This window comes from Raphanus sativus, unplaced genomic scaffold, assembly GCF_000801105.2.
Source record: "Raphanus sativus cultivar WK10039 unplaced genomic scaffold, ASM80110v3 Scaffold0031, whole genome shotgun sequence".
NCBI classification, from domain to species: domain Eukaryota; kingdom Viridiplantae; phylum Streptophyta; class Magnoliopsida; order Brassicales; family Brassicaceae; genus Raphanus; species Raphanus sativus.
In genome coordinates this window covers 1-27,104 of record NW_026615355.1, presented here as the reverse complement: position 1 = coordinate 27,104, position 27,104 = coordinate 1, and the positions used below count along the sequence as shown (strand labels likewise).

The window sequence follows — 27,104 nt, the reverse complement described above, 5'->3', positions numbered from 1 at the left end:
ACAATATTTTGTGTAAAGAATCTAAAATAATACTCTTTAAAAAACAGAAGGAGAGCAAATAATTTTTTCCTTGTTCCAAAAGGATTTCAAGCTGTCCTTTATTAGTATTTATTATAATTCGTATAATTTTAAATTTATATCAAACTAGTTTAGAGGGTACTTCCATTTATCAGTTGGTAATGTTTTATTTTATAAATAACAATATACATATATATATATATATGTATATATATATTTCAAAATTCAACTTAGATATATAAGCTGAAAATTCTTATAATTTCCATCAAAAATGCAATACCTTTCCCCAAATGAAAATCATAGTTTTTAACCTATAAGTAATGCCGTAAACCCGAGACACATTTTTTTTTTTGAGAAACACGAGCTACATTTGGGAAGGTTAATTGTAACAACTTTTTTTTTTAAAAAAGGTTAATTGTAACAACTTGTTTGACGGTTCTTCTCATTTTTTTCTCGTTCTATTGACATAAAAGTTATACTTATGCTCTTTTCAAAACGATTATTGACATAAAATTGAGACTGGCACATGGTAGGTTAAAAACAGAAGCTATAATAGTTGAAGCATGATTGACAAAAAAAACTTGTAGTATAATTCTATCTTCTTCAAATGTATAACACAATATATTGTGTAGAAGACATTAAATCATCATTATGATATTCAAGTCAAAATATAAATTCATAAATCATCCGTGAATGTTTCATCATTATTTCTTTGTTTTTCTTCAAAGTTAAGTCATATGTTCGTTTTGTTCATCATCGTTCACTGCAAGAATTTTAACTGAATTTCATTGCACGTTTTAAAGAAAAGATCTGTATACAATAAATTAATAAGTAATCAAATGTAAAACTTTAAGTTTCGAATCATCTATCAATTTAACGGAGCCGTGAAACATTTGATGTATTTTTTATAACATCGTTCTTTTATAACATCACAATGTATTATTTATTTATTTGACTCTTTTCTACACTACCTTGCAGGGATATTTCCTCTTTTAAAAGAAGTATTATTGTACAGTATCAACGCAATATTTATTATTTAAAATGTTCACTTTTGTTAAACCTATCAAACTGGGAATTAAATCAAAATTCCAAGAAACACTTGTTTAAATATACAAAGAGACTTCAGTTCAAAAAAAAAAAATATATACAAAGAGACTTACGATTATCTTTTTCGTATTTCACTCTTAATAAATAAGTACAATTTGGTGTTTTGAATTTGTGTGCATGATCTCTATAGTAATTGCAAATCTCTAATAATTCTAATAATTGAATTAATTAAACAAAAAAAAGTAAAAAGAAGAGAGCTTTTAAATCGGCGAAAAGGAGATAAAAAGGCAAAATGTGAAAAAGGTGAAAGCTTTTTAAGGCGATTCCTTTTGCAGGGATTGCGTGTGAAAAACAGATATTTCGTTTTAAAAGGTAAAATCCATAAAAAGGAATAAATGAAACTTTTTCTTTTTTTCATTCACACGTTTTTTCTTGCGCGTCAGTTGCACTGCCTTTACCCGATCATCAACCACGAAAGCACATAAGTGATACACGCACTACTTTAAACGCGTGAATATTTTGGTCTCATTTCTCTGACTAGATTCAACTTTTTCTTGCGTCATCAGAAACTCCTTTATTAGTTGGTACCTTTCTTTTTAGTTTTGTCCACACTCATCTGAAAGTAACAACTATTTGTTTTTGCCATAATGTTTAATTAGTTACATCAAATATCAGTGCCTAATATTTTCATTGAAAAGTTAGTTCTTAACCGTATAGCAAATTACAAACATAAAAATGTCTACCTTCCAGATGAACTCGCAGACACAATTATAAAAATTTATTAATAAATTCTTCAAATCTGTTAATTATAGTAACACAAAAGATTACTTTGATTCCCTTGTTTATTTGGTGAAAGAAGTTTTTCATTGAAGTGTTTAAAAGATGACACTGAAAAATTTGGTACTCTACTTTTTAGCACCTAGTCTGAGTTTCTTTTTCTCTGTCAAAACAAATATTTTAGGCATACAGATTACAAATATTGTTGGATGTTTATTATGGTCTTAAAAAAGGAAGAAACTCAATATTCAAACCAAGTTAATATGACTTTGAGGTCTTTGTCCCATTATAGTTGCAGACACAAAGGGTACCACCGTAACTTCAACTACAACATTTGGCGTCCAATAATTTCAAATATATTATAGGGCATTGATGAGCTCTGAGAAGTTCTTGTGAAGCAGATGATCCGATCTTTCCTTTTCTTCACCAATTTTCTTCTTTCACACAGAAGCAGATACTCTGCAAATCCACAGTAACTCAAGAAGAGATAGACGTAGACAGAACTAAAAAAGTCTTCCATTTCTTTTTTTTTGCCTTTCTGTTGATCGCTTTTATTTATCTGTAATTAAAAAGCCATCTTTTGTGTTGATCCTTTCTGCATTATTTTCTTCCTCTTCTTTTCTTATTGGTCGGTCCAAGAAACTCCTTATGCAAAGGTTTCTTCTAAATAAAGAAAAAAACAAAGGCGAGAAAAATAGAAAGAAACACAACAAAGAAGACTTTCTTGTTCTCGTGTGTTTGTTGAGAGTTATTTTTTCTAGTTTATTGAGATGAGAGCAGATTTGATTACAATACAGCAAACGCTGACGCCGGAAGCAGCGTCTGTTCTCAACCAGTCCATCGCAGAGGCGACACGTCGCAACCACGGCCACACGACGCCTCTCCACGTGGCGGCCACGCTCTTGTCATCCTCCTCTGGCTTCCTCCGACAGGCTTGCATCAAATCCCACCCAAACTCCTCTCACCCACTCCAGTGCCGAGCTCTCGAGCTCTGTTTCAGCGTCGCACTCGAACGCCTCCCTACTACCACTTCTTCTCCGTCGCAAACGCAGGAGACGCCGCTGCTCTCAAACGCTCTGACCGCGGCTTTAAAACGCGCTCAGGCTCATCAGCGTCGCGGTTGCCCCGAGCAGCAGCAGCAACCGCTTTTGGCGGTTAAAGTCGAGCTCGAGCAGCTCATCATCTCGATTCTTGATGACCCGAGCGTGAGCCGGGTCATGCGCGAGGCTAGCTTCTCTAGCCCCGCTGTTAAATCCGCGATCGAGCAGTCGCTTTTTGGTAACTCGAGAAAAGCCGGAACCGTTAACCAATCTGGAATTGGGTTCGGTTATCGACCGGTACCGGTACCGGTTAACCGGAATCCATACCTCAATCCCCGGTTTCAGCAAAACAACCGCTCAGGTCAGCAGAGCACAGACGAAGCTAAACGTGTCGCGGAGGTGATGACCCGGACCCGGAAGAGAAACCCGGTTCTCGTCGGCGATTCGGAGCCTCGAGTTCTCGTGGAAGAGATTCTCGGGAAGATCGAGAGCGGCGAGTTGCTTCGCAACTTCCAGGTGATCCGGTTAGAGAAGGAGTTATCTAGGTTTGGTGAAATCTCCGGTTTAGTGGAGACCCGGTTAGGTAACTCGGAATTAACCGGTGGTGTTGTTCTCGATCTCGGCGATTTGAAGTGGTTAGCGGGGAATGGTGGCGGAGGAGGAGCTGTTGCGGAGATGAGGAAGCTTTTGGAGAGATACAAAGGAAGGTTGTGTTTCATTGGTACGGCCACTTGTGAGACTTATCTACGTTGTCAAGTTTATTACCCTTCGATGGAGAATGATTGCGATCTTCAAGCGATTCCGATCGCTGCTAAATCGCCTCTTCCGACCATGTTCCAAAGGTTTGTCTTTTTTTTTTTTTTTTTCAGTTGAGCTCATAAATTAGACCAAAGTTTCAATTTTTAGTTTTTTGTTTTGTCCAGGCTTGCGAGCAGTAATATCATCTCAAAGGAATTAATAATATCTCCGACAAGAAGCATTCAGATTCCGACAGGAAAAATGAGCTGCTGCTCTCGGTGTTTGCGGAGTTATGAGAACGACGTGGCGAAATTGGAAAATTCCTTAACCGGAAATAACCGGTCGGTCTTGCCACAGTGGCTGCAGAACGCTAAAGGCGATGACGTAGGTTACAAGAAACTTGTAAGTTTTTATTGATAAAGTTGCTTTCATCACAAGTAAGAAACAAGAATGTGAAAATTGAATTTTTTAATATATATATTTTTTTCTTGTAGACGAAAGATCAAGAGATTGTGGAGTTACAGAAGAAATGGAACGACTTGTGTTTGCGTTTACATCCAAAACCAAACTCAAGATCGGACATAACTCCACCAGGGAGTCCGGTCGGCACAGATTTGGTTCTTGGACGGTCCAACAGAGTTGTATCCTCACCAGACAAGAAGACTGGAGATTCGTTCGATATCGATTTATTCAAGAAGCTACTAAAGGGCTTAGCTAAAAGCGTTTGGTGGCAGCACGACGCAGCTTCTTCAGTAGCATCAGCCATTGCAGAACACAAACACGGAAACGGGAAGTCAAAGGGAGATATTTGGTTGATGTTCACTGGTCCAGACCGAACCGGGAAGACCAAAATGGCGTCGGCCTTATCAGATCTTGTCTCGGGAACCGAACCCATAACTATTAGCCTCGGTTCTGGTTCAAGGACTGATGACGGTTTAAGCCTTCGTGGTAAAACGGCGTTGGATAGATTAGCGGAAACGGTTAGGAGAAACCCGTTTGCGGTTATTGTAATGGAAGACATCGACGAAGCTGATGTGTTGCTGCGTAACAACGTGAAGCTAGCGATGGAACGTGGGAGGATATTCGATTCGTATGGGCGAGAGGTTAGTCTTGGTAACGTTATTATCATCCTCACCGCGAACTCATCGCTAGGTTTAGCTGAAAACGTTGCTCCCATCGACGAAGCAAGACTAGAGAGTCTTGTTGTGAGCAGAGGATGGAAGCTGAGGCTGTCTGTTTGCAGAACCCGGAAACGAAAACCGAACTGGCTTTGTAGTGACCAGGCGAAGCAGAGGAAGGAAATATGTTTTGATCTGAACGAAGCGGCTGAGTTTGATTCGTCTAGTGATGTAACGGTGGAGCATGATCAAGAAGATAGTAGTAGCTTTGTGCACACGCTAGTGGCTTTAGCTGACGATGCTATTGTCTTTAGACCTGTTGATTTTGGTTTGATCAAGAACAAGACCGCAGAGTCTTTGAAGAAACGTCTCTCTAATGGGGATGGAATAACGGTGGAGATTGAAGACGATGCTTTGGAGAGAATAGCCGGTGCGATTGAAAGCAGAGGGAGATCTATTTGTAACTCAAAACAGAGAGATATAAAAGTTGAACTTTTTCATTGATTTCAAGCTTGAACGTTTTTACACAGAAAGAGTTCTATTTATACTAAAGAGAGGAAACCCTAGACTAATGCCTTGCTGTCAATTAGGGCAACTCCTCTCCCTTGGATTCCAGCTGTTGAAACCTGTTCCTTAGCTCAATCTCTTCTCCTTTTCCGTACTCTGCAGGACCACAAGTCTTGTCCTTTTCTCTGTTTTTGTTTTCACGTTTTGCAGTGGAGAGAGCCGTTGCCGTTTGTTTCTGAATGGGCTTTACTTCAGTTTCTTGCAGGCCCATTCCGTGTTTAGTGAAGCTTGTTTCAGCTTTTGGACTCTCATCAATTTCCAGCTTCTCTCTCAAGCCCATTGTCTCATTCTTCTTCTCCACTTCAGAAACAGAACACGTTTCTGAAGTTACCATCTCTTTTGATTTCCAAAGCTTCTTAACCATGTCTCCTCTGTCTACATACCCCCTCAAACTTTGTGTGGGTGAATTGACCACACCAAGTTTGAACCTGAGTTCTTGATAGGTTTGTGAAGCCAAGGACTTTGTAAAAATATCTGCCAATTGAAGTAATCCAGGAATATGATGTACGATAAGCTTCCCCATAGCTACCTTCTCACGCACGAAATGAAAATTAACTTCAAAATGTTTTGATTTCTTGTGCATTGCTGGAGTTGCAGAAAGATAAACCGCCGATAAATTATCACAGAACAGTTCCGGAGGAGATGAAGAAGGAACTCCAATTTCACTTAACAGATTTGTGAGCCAAACAACTTCCGCAGCCGTATCAGATAGAGTTCTATACTCTGCTTCCGTGGAGCTTCGAGAGACAGATTCCTGTTTTTGAGCAGACCAAGAGATGATGTTAGATCCCAGGAAGGTACAAAACCCGCCAGTAGATCTTCTAGTATCGGGACAACCTCCCCAATCACTGTCGCTGTATGCCCTGACCTTTGAATCTGTCTGAGACTGAAACGTAATGCCATAGTTAGATGTTCCACGAAGATATCGCAGAACTCGTTTGAGAAGAAGAAAGTCATTCTCAGTTGGAGCATGCATCTTTTGACATATATAATTCACAGCAAACTGCATATCCGGTCTTGTTAAGGTCAAATATTGAAGCTTCCCAGCCAAACTTCTGAAATATGTTGGCTGAGGAAACAACGCAGATGTGTCCGGAACTCTGTTGAGCTGAAGCGGCAGTGGAGTTGTCACAGGAGTACAACCAGACATTCCAGAGATATGCAGGAGATCTTCTGCATATTTTTCTTGATTCAAGAACATCCCATTCGAAGTAAAAGTTGCTTGAAGACCCAGAAAATAATGAAACAGACCCAAATCTTTCATCTTGAACTCTTTATTAAGAGCTTCGAGCAGAGTATCAATAAGAACTTTGTTGCTTCCTGTCAAAGCTATGTCATCCACATAAAGCAAAAGAAGAATAATATCACCATTGTGGTGATATATAAAGAGAGAAGGATCTCTGATGCTGCAAATAAATCCAAAGGCCAACAGAAAATCACTGAATTTATTGAACCAAGCTCTGGGCGCTTGTTTCAATCCATATATTGCTTTGTTTAGTTTGCAAACATGAGCTGGTTTCTCAGGATTAATAAACCCCGGTGGTTGATGCATATATACTGTTTCAGTCAAGTCTCCATAAAGAAAAGCATGCTTTACATCTAGTTGCCGAATATCCCATTTATAAACTGTTGCTAGATGTAGAACAGCTCTGATTGTAGGAGACTTCACCACAGGGCTGTAGGTATCCATGTAGTCTATCCCCTCTTCTTGATCATATCCTTTTACTACTAGTCTAGATCGTAGGCATTTGACAGTTCCATCAGCATTCAGTTTCACCCGATTAATCCATCGACAACCAAGAATATGCATCTCAGGATGATAAGGAACCAGAGTGAAAGTATCAGTTTCATCAAAGGAGACCATTTCCTCAGTCATCGCAGCGTTCCAACCAGGATGCTTGAGGGCTTCTTTAACAGTTCTTGGTTCTTGAGGTGTAGAGGTTACTGTAAAGAGAACATAACGTGGGTTTGGTTTAGTAATCCCCACCTTAGAACGTGTGATCATAGGATGAACAGATTGGTGAGGAACTTCATTTGCCTGTTGCGTTGTATCATCATGACGAGAAGAACTGGTTGATTTCTCTAGAGCTGTAGACCTCAGTTGATGATCCACGTGAGATTTGGGATCAACATTAAGAGAATCCAAATTTCCAGACTCAGAGGAGTTTCCAAGAGAGACAGATGGCAGAGAGCCAAACTGAACAGATAATCTTTGAGCTGAATTTGAAACAGAAGAACCAGAAGAACTGAAGTGACCAGTTGGTTGATCAACAGAGTGATCATCAGAACTGGTATTAGTAGGCACTGAAGGAACTGCAGGAGTCATCAACACTTTTGTTGGCGGCACCGGCTGTATACACGAAGTTCCAGTTTGAAACCCTGCAGCCTTTCGAGAAACAGAGGATTGAGAGAAAGTATTACTCGAAGCGTTTCCAGTAGGTAAATTTCCTGCTCCAAAGGTGGATAGATAGCTTTGTTGCCAAGCAGAAAGCAGCTTAGAGGAGGATTGTTGATGAAGATGGGAATAAGTAGAGGCAAAAGGAATGCTCTGTTCATCAAACAAGACATGTCTATTTATATAGACTCTCCCAGTTGGTGGATGAAGACATCTATAACCCTTATATTTTTCATTGTATCCAAGAAAAACACACTGTAATGACTTTGGATCCAACTTATTTGCAGCGTATGGACGAAGTGAAGGATAGCAGGCGCTACCGAACACGCGAAGGGCAGAGTACTCCGGTTTTCTGTTGAACAGAACCTCGTATGGACTCTTGTGATCTGGTAAAGATGAGGAAGGCAGAAGATTCCCGAGAAAACTAGCAGTAAAGAAAGCCTCCACCCAGTATATTTGAGGAACTTTACCATCAAACATCATCGAAAGCCCAAGTTCAGTAATGTGCCTGTGCTTTCTCTCTGCTATCCCATTTTGTTGGGGAGTGTGAGGACAGGAAATCAGATGTTTGACGCCACAGTTGGAGAGATGAGTTACAAATTTGGAGCTTATAAACTCACCTCCTCCATCACTTTGAAACATTAAGATCTTCTGATTTAATTGTTTCTCTACCAGAGATTGCCACATTATAAATATATGAACAAAATCAGACTTCAGTCGCAGAGGATAAAACCAACAATACCTAGAGAAATTGTCCACAAACACAACATAATATTTAAAGCCTTGTACAGAACACACAGGAGAGGGACCCCAGAGGTCACAATGAACCCTCTCAAGTGGTCTAGAAGCCTCATAAACAGAACTAGAGAAAGGAAGTTTAGCACTTTTGCCAAGTTGACAAGAGTCACAGATCTTGGACATGCTTTTATTGATGCTAATAACTTGACTTCTGGATAAAAGTTGCAGTATCTCAGCACTTGGATGACCCAATCTTCTATGCCATATTTCAGCACTAGCCGCAACTTGTCGAGCAGAGTAGAAAGCTGTAAAAGATGAGTTTTCCAGGAGATAGAGATCCTTAAGCCTGCTTCCTTGAGTCAGGATTTGCTTGGTGAGCTTGTCCTTAACATACACACCATCACAATCAAAGGTGAACTCACAAGGATAATCAACAGTCATCTTGGATACAGAAAGCAATGATTTCGATATGTTTGGACAAACAAGAACATCCTTGAGAGACAATATACCTGAAGAGCCAGAAGCAGTCTGTAATGGAACTGACCCTACATGAGTGATAGGCAGAAAGTTACCATCAGCCACCATAACCGAGTCATTTCCAGAGTACTGCTGAGAGTACTGAAGATTCTGATGAGAGTTCGTCACATGAGCAGTAGCTGCAGTATCAGGATACCACTCAGTGCCGTTGTAATTTTGGTCAGGTGCTGGAAGATCATTAGAGACGTGTAAAGCAGCCATTGCGGTGGGCGGTTCAGAGTGCTGAAAGGATATGTCAAAGCGTCTGTAGCACTTCAGAGCATTGTGTCCAAAACGACCACAAATCTGGCAAGTAGGTCTGTTTGAGTTTGCATCTCCAGGCGTAGATGAGTTTGAAGAGGAGACTTGTTGATGAAAGCCTCGACCTCTAGTAGAGTAGCCTCTGCCTCGACTGTAACCATAACGACCACTGTTACCCCCTCGACCACGATACTGAGTAAAGTGAGGCGCTTGTTGAGCATAGGGATTATTTTGAGGAAAGTTAGGGTCTCCTGAAGATACATGAAACGCCAAGTGTGGGGACACAGAGCTTTGAGTGGTTTCATAAGACTTAAGTCTATCTTCAAACCCAGTGAGGCGAGGAGTAATGTCTTCGAAGGAAGGAGGCAGAGGAGAATCCATGGTACCTTCTATGCTGGTCTTGATAGGCTCGTACTCCTTTCCTAACCCTTGCAAAGCTGCAAAGACTTTCATCTTCTCAGAAACAGGGGAGCCAACAGAGTTCAACTGGTCACACAACCCTTTTATCTCTTTAAGATAGTCAACCATGGTCTTGTTGGACTTGGTAACAGTTTGAAGTCGACGTTGAAGCTCAAACAAACGTGACGAAGATACTCTGTTGAAGTGGTTACCAAGAGAGATCCAAATCTCTTGAGCTGTGTTGGCCCCAAGGGCAACACTGAGAATGTCTTCCGAGAGAGAGCCCACAAGCCAAGCTTGGACTATCTGGTCAGATCTGACCCACAACTGATAATCTGGGTTGGGTACATCTCGATAGCCACCGTTGATATTAGGAACATGAATCAGAGGAACCGGAGCAGGAGAAGTTCCAGTGACAAAGCCGAGCAGATCCACACCAGACAAAAAAGATTCAAATTGCCTTTTCCAGTGGATGTAGTTTCTTTCAGTAAGCTTGAGAGTAACACAGTTGGCTATGTCCAGCTGAGGATGAGAATAAAGATCTAAAGCGTTATCCATGGCTCAGGAAAGCTCACTGTGCTCTGATACCATGAAAGCAGAGGGAGATCTATTTGTAACTCAAAACAGAGAGATATAAAAGTTGAACTTTTTCATTGATTTCAAGCTTGAACGTTTTTACACAGAAAGAGTTCTATTTATACTAAAGAGAGGAAACCCTAGACTAATGCCTTGCTGTCAATTAGGGCAACTCCTCTCCCTTGGATTCCAGCTGTTGAAACCTGTTCCTTAGCTCAATCTCTTCTCCTTTTCCGTACTCTGCAGGACCACAAGTCTTGTCCTTTTCTCTGTTTTTGTTTTCACGTTTTGCAGTGGAGAGAGCCGTTGCCGTTTGTTTCTGAATGGGCTTTACTTCAGTTTCTTGCAGGCCCATTCCGTGTTTAGTGAAGCTTGTTTCAGCTTTTGGACTCTCATCAATTTCCAGCTTCTCTCTCAAGCCCATTGTCTCATTCTTCTTCTCCACTTCAGAAACAGAACACGTTTCTGAAGTTACCATCTCTTTTGATTTCCAAAGCTTCTTAACCATGTCTCCTCTGTCTACAGCGATTTGGCTCAGCAAGATTAGCTTAGAGGAATGGCTTGATGAAGCAATGGGTTCGAGCTTGAATAGTGTTAAGTCTCGAGTGTATTCTTTGGAAGATTTTGTGGTTAGGATTGAGCTAGAAGATGATATGAGTGGTCGACTCTCCGGAGGTTATCTTCCGAGTAGTGTAACAACGGTGGTCGTTTAAGTTTTCCTTTTTTTGTCCCAGTAAGGGGTAAATTCGTAATTATAAGAGTTGGTAAGGGGAAAAGTTGTAAATACTATTATCTCCAAACCGTTTTTGGCGGGGAGGGAAAAAGTTCGGTAATATATTAAACAGTAAAAAAGAGGTTATGAAAAAGGTTAATGTTTATATTATCTAGAATCAACGGCTGATAATAATTGAGAGGCTTTTATAGCCTTATATAAAAATCGACATTTCCACACAAAACAATCAAATAAAGATATTAGTTAAATAAATATAGATCTTATAGGGGATATAGTGGATTTTAATTTATTCATTCAAGGGTAAATTTGATTTTTCTTTCGTATGTTTCTTCTTGGAGTTTAGTGGAATATATTATAGTCTCTTAGCATATCGAATTTAAAAGAATTATACTGTATTATAGTATTTTGTAAATACAGAGGACATTGATTTCAGTAGAAAGTTGTACTTTTTAAATATTAGGTGGGTTCGGCTAGTATGTGGTTTGTCTTTATTTCACCTTTTTAGAATGAAAGCAGCAAATCCAACCACTCTCATGGACCAAATATTTATTAAAAACGCAACTCATATTCTTTTATGCATTTATAATAACTACTCCCTCCATTTCTGAAAGTAAGATTTTCTAGAGTTTTCATGTTTATTAAGACTATAATAAATATTGGTAATTTTAGTTTATTATTTATCTTTTTATACAATTTCCAACAACTATCTACCAATAAAATTTAATCAGTTCAAATATTCACAATTAATGATCTATACAAAAGTACCTTAAAATATAGAAAATCTATCTTTGTGGAACAAAAATAAAATCTAAAAAATCCTACTTTCAGGAGCGGAGGGAGTATATATCTATTTTATTGGAAACTTATCTTTCGAAATAAGCTTTTGGGCTAAAACAAAGTAGTGATAAATGAGAGTACATTTTTTAAGAACCGGTTTTAGTGATCAATCATATTAATCCTAGGAAGATTGATAGTGTTTTTTACTTGATAGTTGATACTAAACTCAAATAACATGTACAAAAGTTTTTCTAGTGAATGCTATATTTTTTTTTTTTTTTTTTTTTTTTTGTCAGCTGCCCATCTTATCTAGATCAAGTGGTGGTCCGACGAGCCAAGTCTCCGTGGAGTCTCTCCATCTGACCGGGTCTGATCTATATGGGAAAAAATGTATCCTCTCTTTCTTGCTTCTTTAGCTAGAGCATCGGCCCGTCCATTCATGTTTCGAGGAATATGAGATAGTCTCACATCCTCAAAATATTCATGGAGGCCCTGGAAAATCCCGATCTCTGTCGCAAATGCTGGCCACTCCCCCGGATTCGTAATCATGTCCACCAGATCCGTGCAGTCCGTCTCGAAGCTTATCGTGGTGATCCTCATGTTCCTCATACATGAAGCTGCCCAGAGTAAACCTTCCATCTCAGCGTGAAGTGCTGAGAGGCTCCTGCTACATGCCCTTTGTCCAAAGGATACAGAGCCCATTTGGTCCTTGAAATTCCACCCTAAGCCACTAACGCTGCCATTATCAATCCATGAAGCATCAATTCGGCAGGTAGGGATTCGGGGTATCCAAGGGGGCACTGTCTCCACTTCTGAAGAATGGGTACCGTCATGTTCTCCCTCTTCGTCCTCTTTTTCGTTAGCCGTCCTCCAACATTCGACCTCGAGTGTCGCATGTTGAAGAGTATCCATCGGGGATACGACTTTCCCATTGAAGAGTTTGTCGTTCCTCGCCTTCCAGATGTACCAACAGATCCATGGGAAGGTATCGAGTTGTGGTCTCAAGGGAGCCACCTCTTTTGTCTTCCAAAACAGAAAGTTCATGTTTTGGTATATAGATATACTCGGGAAGTAACCCGGAAGGGACGGATAGTCCGATAAAGCCCAAACCTGCAGGGCTGGGGGGCACTCAAAAAGAAGATGATTAATCGACTCCACTGGGGCAGCACATCTAGGACAACTCCTATCGGTACCCAGGTGTCTATAAGTGAGCCTCTCTGCTGTTGCCACACAGCCCGAGAGAGCTTGCCACAGGAAATGCTTCATCTTGCTTGGAGCTTTTATCTTCCAAACATGGCTTAGAAGACACGTGAAGCTCGGTTCACTAACCACATCGTGTGTAAGACTCCGTTTCATTGATTGGAGTAGATCATAACCGGTCTTAACTGAATATACTCCTGACTTAGTATGGTTCCAAGCATAACCATCTGGTAATAGGGAGCGAGAAGGTTTTAGCCCAAGTATCAAAGGTATATCATCAGGATGAAAGAATTCTCTCAAAAGTGGTATATCCCACTCCTTGGTATCATCCTTAATAAAGGACTGAACAAGGAGCTGGGGGAGCCTGTAGACAATATGTTCGGCAGGTCTCGGTGGTCGCGCCCTTGAATCTGGAACCCAAGGCTCACTCCATACTTTCGTATCGTTGCCCGATCCAATTGTCTTCCTTAAACCCGAGAGGAGTAGAGGTTTTGCTGCCATGATACTACGCCATCCATATGATGGTGAGTATGTCCGTCGATCTTCTAAAGGAGAGGTGTGATGATAATACCTTCCTTTTAGAATTCGTGCCAGTAAAGAGTTTGGGTAATGAATTAATCTCCACAGTTGTTTTGCAAGAAGCGCTATGTTGAAATCGTGGAAATCTCGAAAACCTAGTCCTCCCAAATCTTTGGGAGTACAGACTTCGTCCCACGCTATCCAATGTAAACCTCTGCTGTTTTGTTTTGAGCTCCACCAAAAGTTCGAAGTCGTGCTCCTGAGCTTATCAGTAATACCTTGTGGGAGCAAGTAGCATGACATAACATAAGTCGGGACTGCTTGAGCCACCGATTTAATTTGGACTTCTTTTCCTCCTTTCGAGAGAAGTCTCGATGACCAATTATTTGTTCGCCCAATGAGCCGATCTTGTACAAAAGAGAACACTTTCATCTTCGAACCACCAATTTGTTCAGGTAATCCAAGGTACATCCCCATGCCTCCTTCAGAAGAGAACCCTAACGCTTCTTTTATATCTTTTTTCCGAGAAGACTCCACTCGATTTCCAAAGAACATGGAAGATTTTGACGTGTTTAATCTTTGACCTGAGGCTTTTCCATATATGTCTAGAATGTCCATGATCTCTTTGCATTGGCTTAATTCTGCCTTGCAAAAGAAAAGACTATCATCTGCAAAAAGGAGATGGGAGACCCTTGGGCTCGCTCTTGCAACCCGAAGCCCAATAATCTTCTTCTCCATTTCTGCTCCATTTAGGAGTGAGATCAGTGATTCGGTGCACAAGATAAACAAAAAAGGGGAGAGAGGATCTCCTTGTCTCAAGCCTCTCTTTGGTAGGATTTTTCCCCTCGGTTGCCCGTTGACTAAGACTTGATATGAGACAGACGTGACACAACACATAATGAGGTCAACTAGTCTTTTATCAAAGCCCATCTTCTCCATCAAAGCTGATATGAAATTCCATTCCACTCTATCGTAGGCTTTGCTCATGTCTGTTTTGATAGCCATAAAGTCTTGTCTACATCTCTGGTTTGTCCTCAAGGCATGAAAATTTTCTTGTGCTATTAAGATGTTGTCTGTGATCAAGCGTTTGGCTACAAAGGCAGATTGTGTCTCTGAGATCAAACGCGGAATAACCCTCTTCAGTCTCTTGCAAATTAGCTTAGATATAATCTTGTAGCTAACATTACAGAGGCTAATGGGTCGGAATTCAGACATATCCCGAGGTTTCTTCTTTTTTGGAATGAGGCAGATATTCGTTTGATTCAAAGCAGGATCGAATAGGCCAGTCTCGAAAAAGTCTTGTACAAGTTTAACTATATCTTGACGCATCTCCCGCCAGAATCTCTGGAACAATCTACTCGTCATGCCATCCGGTCCGGGAGCTTTATCCGGGTTTATATCAAAAAGGGCTTTTCTAATTTCTTGTTCTGACGGTTTCTCTAAGAGTAAACCATTGTCAGCCTGGGTCACCTTCACTGAAATGAACCGCAAGGAATTATCTATCTCTGATGGTGAGGAAGTAGAGAAAAGATCTCGAAAGTATTGAACAGCCACGTTCTCCACCTCGATCTCTCTCTCTACTAGATTCCCATGTTTGTCTTTTATACTGATGATCCGATTTTGGGCTCTCCTTTGCTTGGTGATGCCATGGTGGAATTTTGTGTTTCTATCCCCATATTTGTGCCATTGGTCCCTACTTTTTTGTTCCCAAAAAGAGTTCTCTTCTCTAAAGGCCATAATAAGTTGTCTTCTTAGATCCTCCAATTCTTCTGTTGTAGAGTTTTCATCATCTTCGGCAAGATCTATTTTATTTTTTAATTCTTCAATCGAGACGGCCGAGTTTGTAGGATTATTCTTTCTCCAAGAACTGATTTTATTTCGACATGAGGTAACTTTTTGGTGAAAATTCCGAACTGGAATTGCATCAAATTGTCCCCACCCCGAGGTTACTGCTTCTTTAAAGCCTGGTTTTCCTATCCATCTCTTGTCAAATCTGAAATTTTTCCTTGTCCTTCGGGAGATAGATTGAATGCGTGCTAGGACCGGCCGGTGATCTGAACCCCATAGTCGTAGGAATTCTACAACTGACTGGCCAAATAAGGCATGCCATTCTTCATTAGCCACTGCTCTATCAAGCTTGCATTTAACTTTTCCGGTACTTCTTCTTCCCACCCACGAGAAGGAATTACCTTTATATGGGAAGTCAAGCATCCCACAATTTTCTAACATGATACGGAAAGGGAGGAAAGAGCTCTCTAAACGACGTCTTCCTCCCCTCTTTTCATGGTTACCAGTGATCTCATTGAAATCTCCAATCATAAACCACGCCCCACTGCGGTTGGTACTCATGCGTGACAATCGTTCCCAAACTAGGTCTCGATGTCTAACAACAGGGTCGCCATACACAAAAGTCATAAAAACTGCATGTCCTTCAAATCTGGTTTCAATATCAATCATGTGCGTATCCGCATACAAAATAGTAACCAAAGGATCATCCATATAAAAAAGTGCTAGACCACCGCTTCGTCCACGAGGCTCCACGGTACAAACTTGGTCGTAACCATAAGATACTTGCAAATTTTGGAGAACATGACGATTATTTTTTGTTTCTGATAAAAATAAAAATTTAGGTAGGAAACAATGATATAACTCATCAAGATGTTCCTTTGTTAGATCAGCTCCTACTCCTCGGCAATTCCATGCTACAATATTCATTTTACAAAACTTTTGTTTTTTTAGAGGTTTGTATGTATACTGGACACATCAACATCGGTAAAAAAACTAATGTGATGAGCCAGAACAAATTGCTTTTTGAAGTAGACACCACCCGTATGATCTTGTATGTTCTTTATCAGTGAAATGCAAAGACTTGCAAGCTTCGTTGCTTCAGCCGTAGCTTTTTCCGTAGCTCTTTAAAAAATCCAATTTACTTGAGATCACCACCGGAAAAACAGTCACCACCACCAAGAATTATGCATAAATCAGCAGGGATAAGCAGAGATTCCTGGTAAATAATAGAGATTTTCCAGCACTTAACAATAATTCTTGACCCAAGAGATAATATTTTTTAAATCTCCCAATCGGCTTTCAAGAATCCAAAATCTGAGAAAATCAAGTCATCTTCTTCCTCTTGCCCGTGAAGCTGTTTGCATTATTCTTCTTCTTTGGAGTAAAGATTCGCCATGGTTACTCATTAACCAGAATTTGGAACTACAAAGAGATCTTAGAGGTTTGATAATCCTTGTTCAGATGGAAGAAAGCAAAACGTTTTAGTCACCCACGACTTATAAACGTTGCTTGTTTTGACAATAGAACCAATTGATTCTAGAGCAGTACGGCGGAGATCCGGTGAAGAGCACCGTCCTTGTTAAGAGCTGGGACTTAACTTTTCCAGGAAGAACTTAAGCTTGAAAAAAAAACCTCTCCAGATCTAGATTGAGACGATGGAGAGGGTGATGATGGAGGGGGCGGCTTTCACGGAGGAGGTCTTGACGGAGCCGTCGAAGTAGAAGTGTAAAATTCAAATTTGAATCTAAAAAAGCAGATCGGAGAGGGGACCTCGGGAAGAGGCCAGAGAGCTTTTTCTCTCTCTACATTCTCTCAATCGTTCTTTCATTAGTAAGACTAGTGAATGCTATATTGACAACAGGATTTGTAATTTGCATGTTTTTTTGGGTGCAAATGTTAAAAGTACTTTGCATGTTTCATATTGCCTAGGGTTTAAATTAAGATTTCGAGTAACATCTTGACTTTGAGTTTATATTTCATTGGAATTTAACCCGTCTCTGAGTTCCACTTGCGGTCAATACGCGATTTAGAGACTTGTGACTTCAAAACAAAGTTGAACACTACCAAACCAGCTTTGACGAAAACGTGTTCAAAAACTCAAAATGTATAGCGGTCGGTCTGACCACGCGTAGTGATCGGTCCTTTTGTGCTCTTGAGGTCATAATTTGATTTTATCATTTATGACCATTTATTCAAAGCTTCAACCTACAAACCGGTCAACCACCGATCATAAATTTGAACCTAACCAACGTACGATAACAATTAAACGACTAAGACACTTGGTCTAGTGATCTAAACTACATGATGCTATGGCTTTCCATGTTCAATTTAGACTGCTATATTGAATTTAAAATTACATCAGGCATATCCACAAACTTATTATAAGTAATCAAGAACTTTTAAAAGCCTACCTAATTTCTTATAGCTATCATGAAAGCAGTTGTTACAATCTCTTTCATATAAGTTGATTCTTGTGTACAAAACTTTTTATAGCTAAATCTACCGCTTAACAACAATGTGCAGGGCAAGTGATTTCACATGGTCAATATGCCTATATTTATATTTTATTGGATTTCTCCATTAAATTTTCACACCATTTTCAATTTATGTATTGTAGTAACAGTACATCTAGTGAAAATGAATCTCCTGCCGAGATTGCATATATCCGTAAATCGTAATGATACTTTAGTGGTTTAAAACTCTGATAGACCGCTTACTAAGTTCACAAAAAGATGATATTTTCTGAGTTACTCCAAAAACTTTATTTTGCTGTAATGTTCATGAATTGTTTTTGGCATTTACAAAAATAACTCAGGTTCCCTGGTAGACACTTGAAGACAAAGCTTTCAAAAGTGTTTTTTCCTTAGCCTTTTAGATATATATATATTAGTACTATTTAGGAGTGGAGATAAGGCTGAAGTATTGTGGTACTTAGTGTATACATGATTAAAAGCATATCCAATACCTTTACGATATTATAAAAATATGGATTTGTTTGAAATAAAGCAGCTCGTAACCTAATTATTGACAACAAATAATTAAGCGGATATACTTTACTATTAATTTCAAAGAATAGGAGTTTAGCCAAAGAGAAGCACTAGAACAAGTAGAAGACAAACCAAAACATGCCTTTATATCATCCGATTATTTAGATATATAAAATAGACCTTATTGTCTCTCTACCTTTTCGGTGGATTTACATCATAGTTAAACATATCATCAGCTGAAAGTAAGAACAAGGCATGAGGCACTCTAGTATAGAAAACTCTTAAATATTAAACTAGATTCAGTTTATCTCACACAAAAGATTCATCATGCACCATGCCAATACTTGATATTGAAGTGACAAAAAGAAATCCATAATAACAGCAATGTTATAGTGTAATTGAAAAATCTTCAAGTGGAAAATAAAATAATGAGCAAATGCTGCAACTTTACTCAAAGACCTATTTCATGTTTTATATATTTAACTTTTTCTTTATTTGTTTTAAATATATCCTATGAAAAGGACGTGAAGATAATGATTTACGAATATAAGTATGTATTTAAGTATTATAACAAAAAGGGATCCCAGATCTCCACCTTACATGATTGAAACCTAATGTCGAATTTGAGCTTTTTGGAAAGGGGACATGAAATTAACTTTTGTAGTCAGCAACTATACATTTAGGTACAACTGCCATGGCATCTCTTGAAATATGCATGCGATGTATATATATTGTGTAGCTCATCTTTAACAATTAACAATCATATTGACTTGCAAAATAACTATTTAATTGCTGACTAAAAAGAATAGAATAACTATTCAGCTAGAATGCATTTTCTCCATTTCAGAAAAGAATGTTTAAGGCCATATATATAACCATTTTTACGTCTGTCGACAATATCATTAAAGCTAATGCATATAACTGATATAATTAACTGCATGTGCACAAGATCACTAATTTATACTGTATTATTTGGGAGTCGAAATTTCTAGAAAGATGCTTAACAAGTAATATATTTAAAAGACTTTTTAAATCGTCTGCTCAGAATCCATCATTACCTTGAGCCGGTCCTGTTGCCAATATGTAAAGAAAATCCAATATGTATGCAATTTAATCCTGTAATGTGTAGATTGTGATTTGATCCGACATCTCAGTCAATAAAAAACGAAATTAGACGTCCTAACTTTTTTCCATGGACCAAACGTTTCATTTGTGTTATATCTATAGATTATGTCAATATCAATAGACCTTTCTTTATACTTTTTATAAGAATTTTGCCCCAATAGCAATATGCAAAACATGTTAAGAAAACAACCGTTTTCGTACCATGCATTTTGTTTCTCAACGCGGAATGAACCAAGACATAACAATATGCTACTCCTCTTGTAGGAAAATAAATAGAATATGCAACTCTTCTATGCGTAGAAATTCTAAGACGTCAACTTTGAAATGAAACTGTTAGTTCTGAAAACTACGTCAGAGATATAACAATCATATATTAAAACACATCCGGCAGCTTTGAATATGCAAAACATGCTCAAGAAAATAACTGTTTTTCTTGCCAAACGGTTTCTAGACACAACAGTAACTAATACTGGCGTTATGATTTTAGAGGTATAGATATTTGCTATATGATTCAATATCCGTCAAAGGCAAGTGAAGCTATATATTGTTATGTTGTCCAAGTGTAGATTAAAAAAGATGTTAACACAAAACAAATTAAGTCAGCTTCTTGTCTGGTTATTAAAATCAGTCAATCATCAGGCTCAGCAGAGAAATCAGGATCTTCAGGTTTCTTAAACCGAGGTCTCTGAGCTGCAATACCACGTCTTGTATTAGCTGCAAAACGTGAAGCCAAAACCATAACACCAATGTTCATTTTTGTTTTCGGACTCGACCCAACACACTCTTCTTCTTCTTCTTCTCCTCCTACTTCTACTTCCTTTTCTTCATCACTTTGATTTGATTCAACCGCAGTGAGATGACTCTCCATAGCTCTCCTCTTGTACCTGAGCCAAGCAGCTTGTATGAAGCAAGCAGCCCAATTCCTCCAATGATGAGAGTAGAATCTAAAAGTATGTTGAAGCTTCTTGCTGTGTAGCCTCCTAAACTGATTAGCAACAAACTTCAAATCTTCAGCTCGAAGAGCGAATGCTTCTACTTCAACCGAGGCCTTAACTGTTCTAGTAGAAGAAGGTAAGTTCAAGGTTGATTTTGGAAGTAAAGCCCAAGAAAGAAGCTCTTCGCCGCAGAAATCTCCAGGTCTTAGTATAATTGAGTTGAAGAAACCGGTTCTGCCTCCATTGGTTGTGGAACTCTCGAGTCTTCCTCTGATGATGAAGAGCATCTCTGTGATTAACTCACCTTCACGTACAAGGTATGTCCCTTCTGTACACAGAGAAGAAACCAGACGCTCGCATATTGCATCAAGCAGCTGATCATCCATTTGAGAGAAAAATGGAACCTGCATGATTCAAAGACGCACACATTTTTGGAGTTATTAGAAGTAGTAATAACACTTATGAGAGAACCTAGGCCTGCCGAACCGAAACCGGAATGTTGGGTTTTCGGTTCATGTTGGTTAGGAGGTTTGCTTCGATTCAGCAATTTAAGAAAAAGTGGTTTTTGGTTAGCTAATCTGATAGTTCGGTTTTCTAAAAAATAAGAAATGAAGCAAACTATACCAATTTTAACAAAAATTCTGAACCGAACTAACCAAAATCTGAACCGAAATAACCGAACTTAACCGAAATTTTTCGATTTTGAACCAATTTAAACTGAATTCAAAAGCTTTGGTTAAGTTTGGTATAGATTTTTGAAACCGAACTAATCGAAAAACCAAACTTTTTAGGTTCAATTCAGTGAGATTTTGGCTGAACCAAACTAATCGAATTCCGAACTAACCATCCGAGAAAACCCCCAACTAACTGAACCTGCAGGCCTAAGAGCAACTATTGCAGCTAGTTTCCAAAAATAAAACCAGGCCAAACTCTGGACTGTAAAGTTAAACCAATTGTAATGAAAAAAAAAACTTACTCTTCTAACAAGGTCTAAGCATAGGTGACGTTGAATGTCACGGCGAAGATCAGTGGGTAAACTTTGTAGGAGAATCTCTTCGTCCACTCCCTTTGTCGCAAGCCACTTATACTGCTCATATCTCCTCACACGGTTTCTCAAATCTTCAGGAAGCTGTCGATGTCTCATCCACTCCTCAGTGTCTCTCTTCTTCAGTCTCCATTCCTCAAGCCGTACAGTCAAAGATTGCAAATATGTCTAACAAACAAATCAAGAAACATAACACTAACAGTTAGAGACTTGTTCAACCAACCATGCTAGTGGAAGTCAAGAATCCATACCTGCATGTTCCCAATGAGATGAGCAAAGAGGACAAGTCCAAAGATTGCAATAAGCACAGCAAACGTGGTTTCACCGATGAACGTGCTCGTGGACAAGTTCTGTCCATAAGAACTGAGATACGATAATAAAACATCAGAAACTTGTAACAGAATTTTGACATGTAAAGTTTTGATGATTTTACCTAAGCTGTTGCAGTCCCCACCACAAACAGTAGAAATACCTCTCGCTAAAGTTCGAAGACAAAACCTTCTTAGTGATTGCATTCTCGAACATCCCATACTTGAACTCCCCCTTCCGTGCATCGCAGAGTTTAAACACGTTTGTAACATTAGCCCATTGTAGCTGCCTAGCGTCATAGAGTGAATCACAATCTAGGTAATATAGATAACAATTGACTCCATCAGATTCTTTGTTGCATCTTGATTTCCAGCATGATGTGTATCTATCAAATGATAATATATACCAAGCTGCACCAAGCACCTGCACCAAAACAAAACCAGCTTAGAGCTATGTTTACCTATTATAATCAATCACCAGTGTTCTAAAAATTGGTCTAAGACCGAACAAAACGATTTTTAAAAAATTATCGGTTTAGGCGCTCAAAAAAATCGGTCTAGGCGCCCGCCGAAGGAAAGGGATACATACATGACTAGCTAGCATGTATAGCAAGAGGTTATAAGCAGCTCCAGCCCAAGCAGTCTTTGTAACCACACCAGTAGCTTTAACGATCTGAGAGCTCAAAGGAATGATCAGATAGAATCTAGGTATGTACTGTAAAAGCACAATCAGAGCGAGATTGTTGTTGCTATGATCAAACCGGTAGATCCTCGTGGCCGGCATAACAAACCAGATAACCAACTGAGGAAGCGGCAGCGTCGCAACGAGATCAACGACGAAGTCAGACTTGAGATACCTCCAAGCGATAGCTTTAGTATCCATCACGAGCTCGCCTCTGCCGAACACTCTGGTGCTCGAGTTGGGAGCGACGAAACCCGTCCTGAACTTGACGAAAATGTGGAGCAGGTAGAAGAGGTCGGCGATGGTTCTGAAGAACGTGACGATGATTCTGAGGTTGGTGTCGGTTCTTGCGCAAGGGTAGTCTCTGTTTCCGCCGATGGCTGGGACGAAGAAGTATAGAGGGTCGATGAAGAGAGCGAGCATGCACGAGAGGATGAAGACCCAGTTCCATTTCAAGACGATCTCGCTTCCTGGATCGAGAATGGTCTTGTACCATGGGAGTTTAGAGGAGTTGTTGGACTTGTTGTTGTTGTTGTCAGTGTATCTAGTGATTCTATTGGCGGACAAGAGGTTATCAGGAGGTAAAGAGAGTTTGTATGATTTGGACATTTGATCATTCACTGGCCAGTTGCTTCCTTTACCATCTGAGTAGAACCTGCAAAAAAAATTAATCAAACAAATGTTTTTGATCTGGAGACTAAACCCTAAATAGTGATTAGGTATAATAAAAAAAGAACTCCACTTTTATGTATTATCAAAACAAAAAAAACAAGAGAAAGCTTAATATATGGGAAAAATAAAATTACATAAGAAGCTTGTCCTTCTTCAACTCCATTACAAGAAGAAGAAGAAGAAGCTGAAGATCGAGAGAAACAAAACGCTTTTTTGATTCAAATGAAGTTAAAGAAAGAGAAGTTTTATTTTCTTCTTACAAAACGCTTTCTTTGCCATTCTCTCTCACTCTCTCTCTCTCTCTCTAAATCTGAGGAAGCTCGTTGATTCGTCCTGGGAGGAATGAAAGGAGGGAATAACTGAGTCAGAGGACGAGTCAGAGAGCGTATCTTCTTTTGTTTTCTTTTGTGTTTCACCTTTTAAGAAAAAAAAAAAAGAGAATCGGGAGTATATTTGTTTTCTTTTTGTCGGAATATTTGCCTCATCGATGTAAGGAGACGAGAAACTCAAACATGTTTGACCAGGTGAATTTAACTAGCTAATCAGAGAGTCATTTGTAGTGTAAATGATTTTGATGTGTACTTTCGTAATAAAACACTTTAATTAATAGCCATGTTGTTAGATCTAAGTCTTTAATAGCCTTGTTGTTAGATTTCAATTTTGATATCGCTCGGAAGATGACATAACTCATCATGTATGGCTACTGAAGCATGAACATGTTCAGAAGTGATATACTGGAACGACAGTCTCAACTCAAGTAAACTTTTATCATTATTTCAATTGAAGTCTCGTGTGGCTACCCCAACTGAATCTTATCAGAGGAAAGATGGAGAACTTTGCCAAGTGGTATTTTTGCTTACTAGTGAGAGCTAATTGGATTCTCTACAAAGTAGATAAGCCAAGAAGCAAACAGAGAAGCTGAGAGACATGAGGATGAAGAGCAAAGAGGTTACAGCTACATGGATCATGATAAGAGGGCTTTTAGAAAAACTTATATGACATAACTCCTGCAGCAAATAATAAGCTTCCAAGATTCCATAACGACTTCATGGGAACGGGAAAAAAAAAACATTTCTGTTAATATTTACACACAATAAGAAAAAAGAAGAAGAAACAGACTTTCAATCTGTAAATGTTATCTTCACTTCTCTAAGATTGTTGATCCGAAATATACAATTAGGAAACCGACCTTTTCTAACACATAGGATCAAGAGCTTCCAAACACCGGTCATCGCCATCATCATAAATCAACTTAGCGTCTAGTCCAGTTCATTATAAATTCCTCATCACATCCTACAAGTGTTAAAAAAAACCCAACAAACTTTCAACAAACACGTATGACGAAGCTTTTAACATTCATTCATGTAAAGGAAGGACTAAAGAGACTTACGAGTAGGAACAATGGGAGTAAGGTCGATTTTAATCTTAAGTGCGTCGATATAAGCAAGAACATCTTCGTTTCCAGATGCCATAAAGACTCTCAAAACTCTCTCATTCAATTTCCCAGCTTTCAATATCCCCTAAAAACAATCAATCAGAAACACACCATCTACTAACTGTTTGATAGCTAAACCTGATGATTACTAACCAATCAATTACACATCAAATAAAGTATTCTGAGCCAAAGCTCTAAACTTTACACTGAATTCGAAAAAACCAGAACACACAACTGATCAAAAAGGAGAATTGAGATGAAGGGTCTTTCTTTTTTTGTTCATACCTCGAAGAGATCAAGGACGATGTGATCAGGAAGGTGCGATAGATCGTTGATGCGTGAGATGTTTAACACGGCGGCCTTGACGGTGAGGGAGAGCAGTGACGGAGGAGGAGGGTTTCTCATTCAATCAAGTCGAGACAGAGAGAGAGGGAAGGGAAGGGTTTGTTCCACACGAAACCTGCAAGTCTCCGACTCTTTTGATATGAGGTTTCGTCTGTTTCTCTTACAGAATCGTTTACTTCTGTTTTTCCGCGTTTGTCTATAAAACGCAAGGTACCGTCTCTGGGACGCGGCGTTTGTAGAAAGCGTTTGGGTATCTATACAAACGGGCTTTTAGCTAACGATGGGCCGAGATTAATAGAAAACAAACACTTGCTTTTGTTAAAAGGCTTATGAGTTGCAATCTCAAGCCTATTATGAGTTTATCTAAATCAGCAAACTGTAGAGTTGAAACAAAAGTAGAGAGAATATTTGTATGTTTATAGATTTTGTATACTTCTGAGGTGACTATGCAATCAATTGTTGGTAAACTCCATGGAAGGATTAAAGCGTTAATTTAAAAATATTTTATACGCTAGAAAATTGGTCAGTAACAAGTTAAGTATAAAACCGGTTAAGTAAAGTTGTAGTACTGGAAACAACTCTTTATGAGATTTGACCTAAATAAGTGTTCAAGTCCTTAACAAAATATGAAGGCTTCATTTGAATGGAATCATTTTCGGATGGTTTTGCTTAAAAGACATTATAATATTTTACAACTTTTTGATTGTATAGTTTTTATTTAGATGGACAGTTAAGTAAGGGTCTGGAATTTATTAGCAAAACAATAAATGTTATCTGTATAGCACATGGGGATTCTTTTCCTCTTTATCAGGTTCAATGTCTCATTAAAATATACTGCATCTCCTATGTATATGTGTATAGTGGCATTTTAATATTGTTTCGTGAGGAAGGTGTCCAATGCAGAAAATTTTCAACAATTGTCTCATCTCTTAAATTCAAATTTAGGTGGAATTGTTAAAGAATTTAAAACCATGCAATGACAAATTAGTGGTTACAAGAGTGTCGGAGATCTAACCCAAAAAGTTCATTGTCCCGTTGATCCCACCCTAAGATGTTTGTCATTATTTTCACATTAAAAGTATCACTCAGACTAAAAACAATGAGCTGATATGTGTGTTTTGTATGCTCTTGTGTATGACAGTATTATACCACTTTTATTATGTTGTGGCTCATGAGTTATTAGTTATTACCTCGTCGTTGCTCGTTACTCACAAATTCTATACATATATTATATGATTTAACTTGTTCATATATTAAATATTTTATTTTTATATAGATTTATTCAACCTGTTTCATGTAGATGAGCTTAATCGCTTTCTTTTGGAGTATTACTAGAGTATTAATATACATGTTTAAAAGTGTCCAAGCTTTCTTCCACATGCTAACATTACGATTTTGACATCTTTAGCATATGCAATACGGTGTTAGCAATCCTGTTACTACAGTCCATCTTTCGGGTTCAAGTTCCACCTAGTCAGCTTTTTTATAAAACAACGTGAGAAATAAAATAAAGAAAAAGCAATACTCTTTGGTCAAAAATAAAAATAATACTCTGCTGCTTTTTCAATTGAGGATTTGCATCATTCATCGAATTATAATTATTAATTAATTTAATAGAAAGAATTTTTTTTTTTTACAAAAGTAAGTAATGTCAACGTGTTGGATTGTGCAAACCAGCTTATTAAGAAAAAGGGCCACTCCGATAACTTGTATGTTTGTCTAATACCATGATTTTTATCAATGTTTTCAAAACAGTTACTTCTTTGTGGTTCTACAAAATAAATCTATGTAAATTTGGTTTTAGTTTACATATATATATTTTTAGTTATGATGTATTATAAGTTTTTAAAGTAGGAACGTGTAACACAAGGAAGAGCCGAATGGGTAAGTATCATGTTTGGCTAAAATTTAAATTTGTCATGTAAATAATTTTTAACACTTCATGTAGTTGTTATGTCAGTAACCTTGTTCTATTGATCAATAGGAGCAGGTGACCTCGAAAGAAAACATATAAAACCAAAATATAGAGGCAGCAAAATGTATATTTCATCAATAAAACAATAGAAAGTTTTAACTCTATACTATTACATCAACTTATTATTATTATTGGTCTCCTGATCAGTTTCTTACTTTTATAAAAGATTTTGAAATATTTAAATAATTAGGTAGAGTTTTGAAGGTTAAGGATATGTAATGAGAAGTCAAAAGCGAGTGGACTTTCCTAACTATAACTTTTAAGACTATCGCAGAAACATTGAGAACCAGAACTTTTAGTGTCTAACATCTATATTTATAAAAATGCAAAAACAAATATTACTACTTAGAGTTTTGTTTAATAAATAATTTATTTAAATTTCATAAGG

The 27,104-nt window shown here is 38.4% G+C and overlaps 3 protein-coding genes across 5 annotated transcripts; 1 reads left to right on the top strand and 2 right to left on the bottom strand.

Moving 5' to 3' along the window:
- The first annotated feature begins 2,217 nt into the window (after positions 1–2,217).
- Positions 2,218–5,353, top strand: LOC130494440 (protein SMAX1-LIKE 2-like). 2 transcript variants are annotated; one of them, XM_056995730.1, is made up of 3 exons: positions 2,218–3,724; positions 3,806–4,004; positions 4,115–5,353. In XM_056995730.1, the coding sequence occupies exons 1-3, from the start codon at positions 2,613–2,615 to the stop codon at positions 5,240–5,242; spliced, it is 2,439 nt and encodes an 812-aa protein (XP_056851710.1). In that variant the 5' UTR covers positions 2,218–2,612; the 3' UTR covers positions 5,243–5,353. The 2 variants fall into 2 exon arrangements, with proteins under 2 accessions (XP_056851710.1, XP_056851709.1); XM_056995729.1 differs by having other exon boundaries at positions 2,219–3,724; positions 3,806–4,022.
- Positions 5,354–19,728: 14,375 nt separating this feature from the next.
- LOC108849779 (cyclic nucleotide-gated ion channel 17) lies at positions 19,729–23,371 on the bottom strand. Of its 2 annotated transcripts, none has more exons than XM_018623382.2 (6): positions 23,096–23,371; positions 22,197–22,944; positions 21,733–22,031; positions 21,551–21,662; positions 21,231–21,467; positions 19,729–20,658 (listed from the first exon to the last, which is right to left on the bottom strand). In XM_018623382.2, exons 1-6 carry the CDS (start codon positions 23,122–23,124, stop codon positions 19,948–19,950), a joined length of 2,136 nt encoding a protein of 711 aa, XP_018478884.1. In that variant the 5' UTR covers positions 23,125–23,371; the 3' UTR covers positions 19,729–19,947. The 2 variants fall into 2 exon arrangements, with proteins under 2 accessions (XP_018478884.1, XP_018478885.1); XM_018623383.2 differs by having other exon boundaries at positions 23,222–23,371.
- A 605-nt stretch (positions 23,372–23,976) lies between these two features.
- LOC130500776 (uncharacterized) lies at positions 23,977–24,926 on the bottom strand. Its single transcript, XM_056995732.1, has 3 exons — positions 24,682–24,926; positions 24,352–24,481; positions 23,977–24,254 (listed from the first exon to the last, which is right to left on the bottom strand). The coding sequence occupies exons 1-3, from the start codon at positions 24,799–24,801 to the stop codon at positions 24,214–24,216; spliced, it is 291 nt and encodes a 96-aa protein (XP_056851712.1). The 5' UTR covers positions 24,802–24,926; the 3' UTR covers positions 23,977–24,213.
- Positions 24,927–27,104: the final 2,178 nt, after the last annotated feature.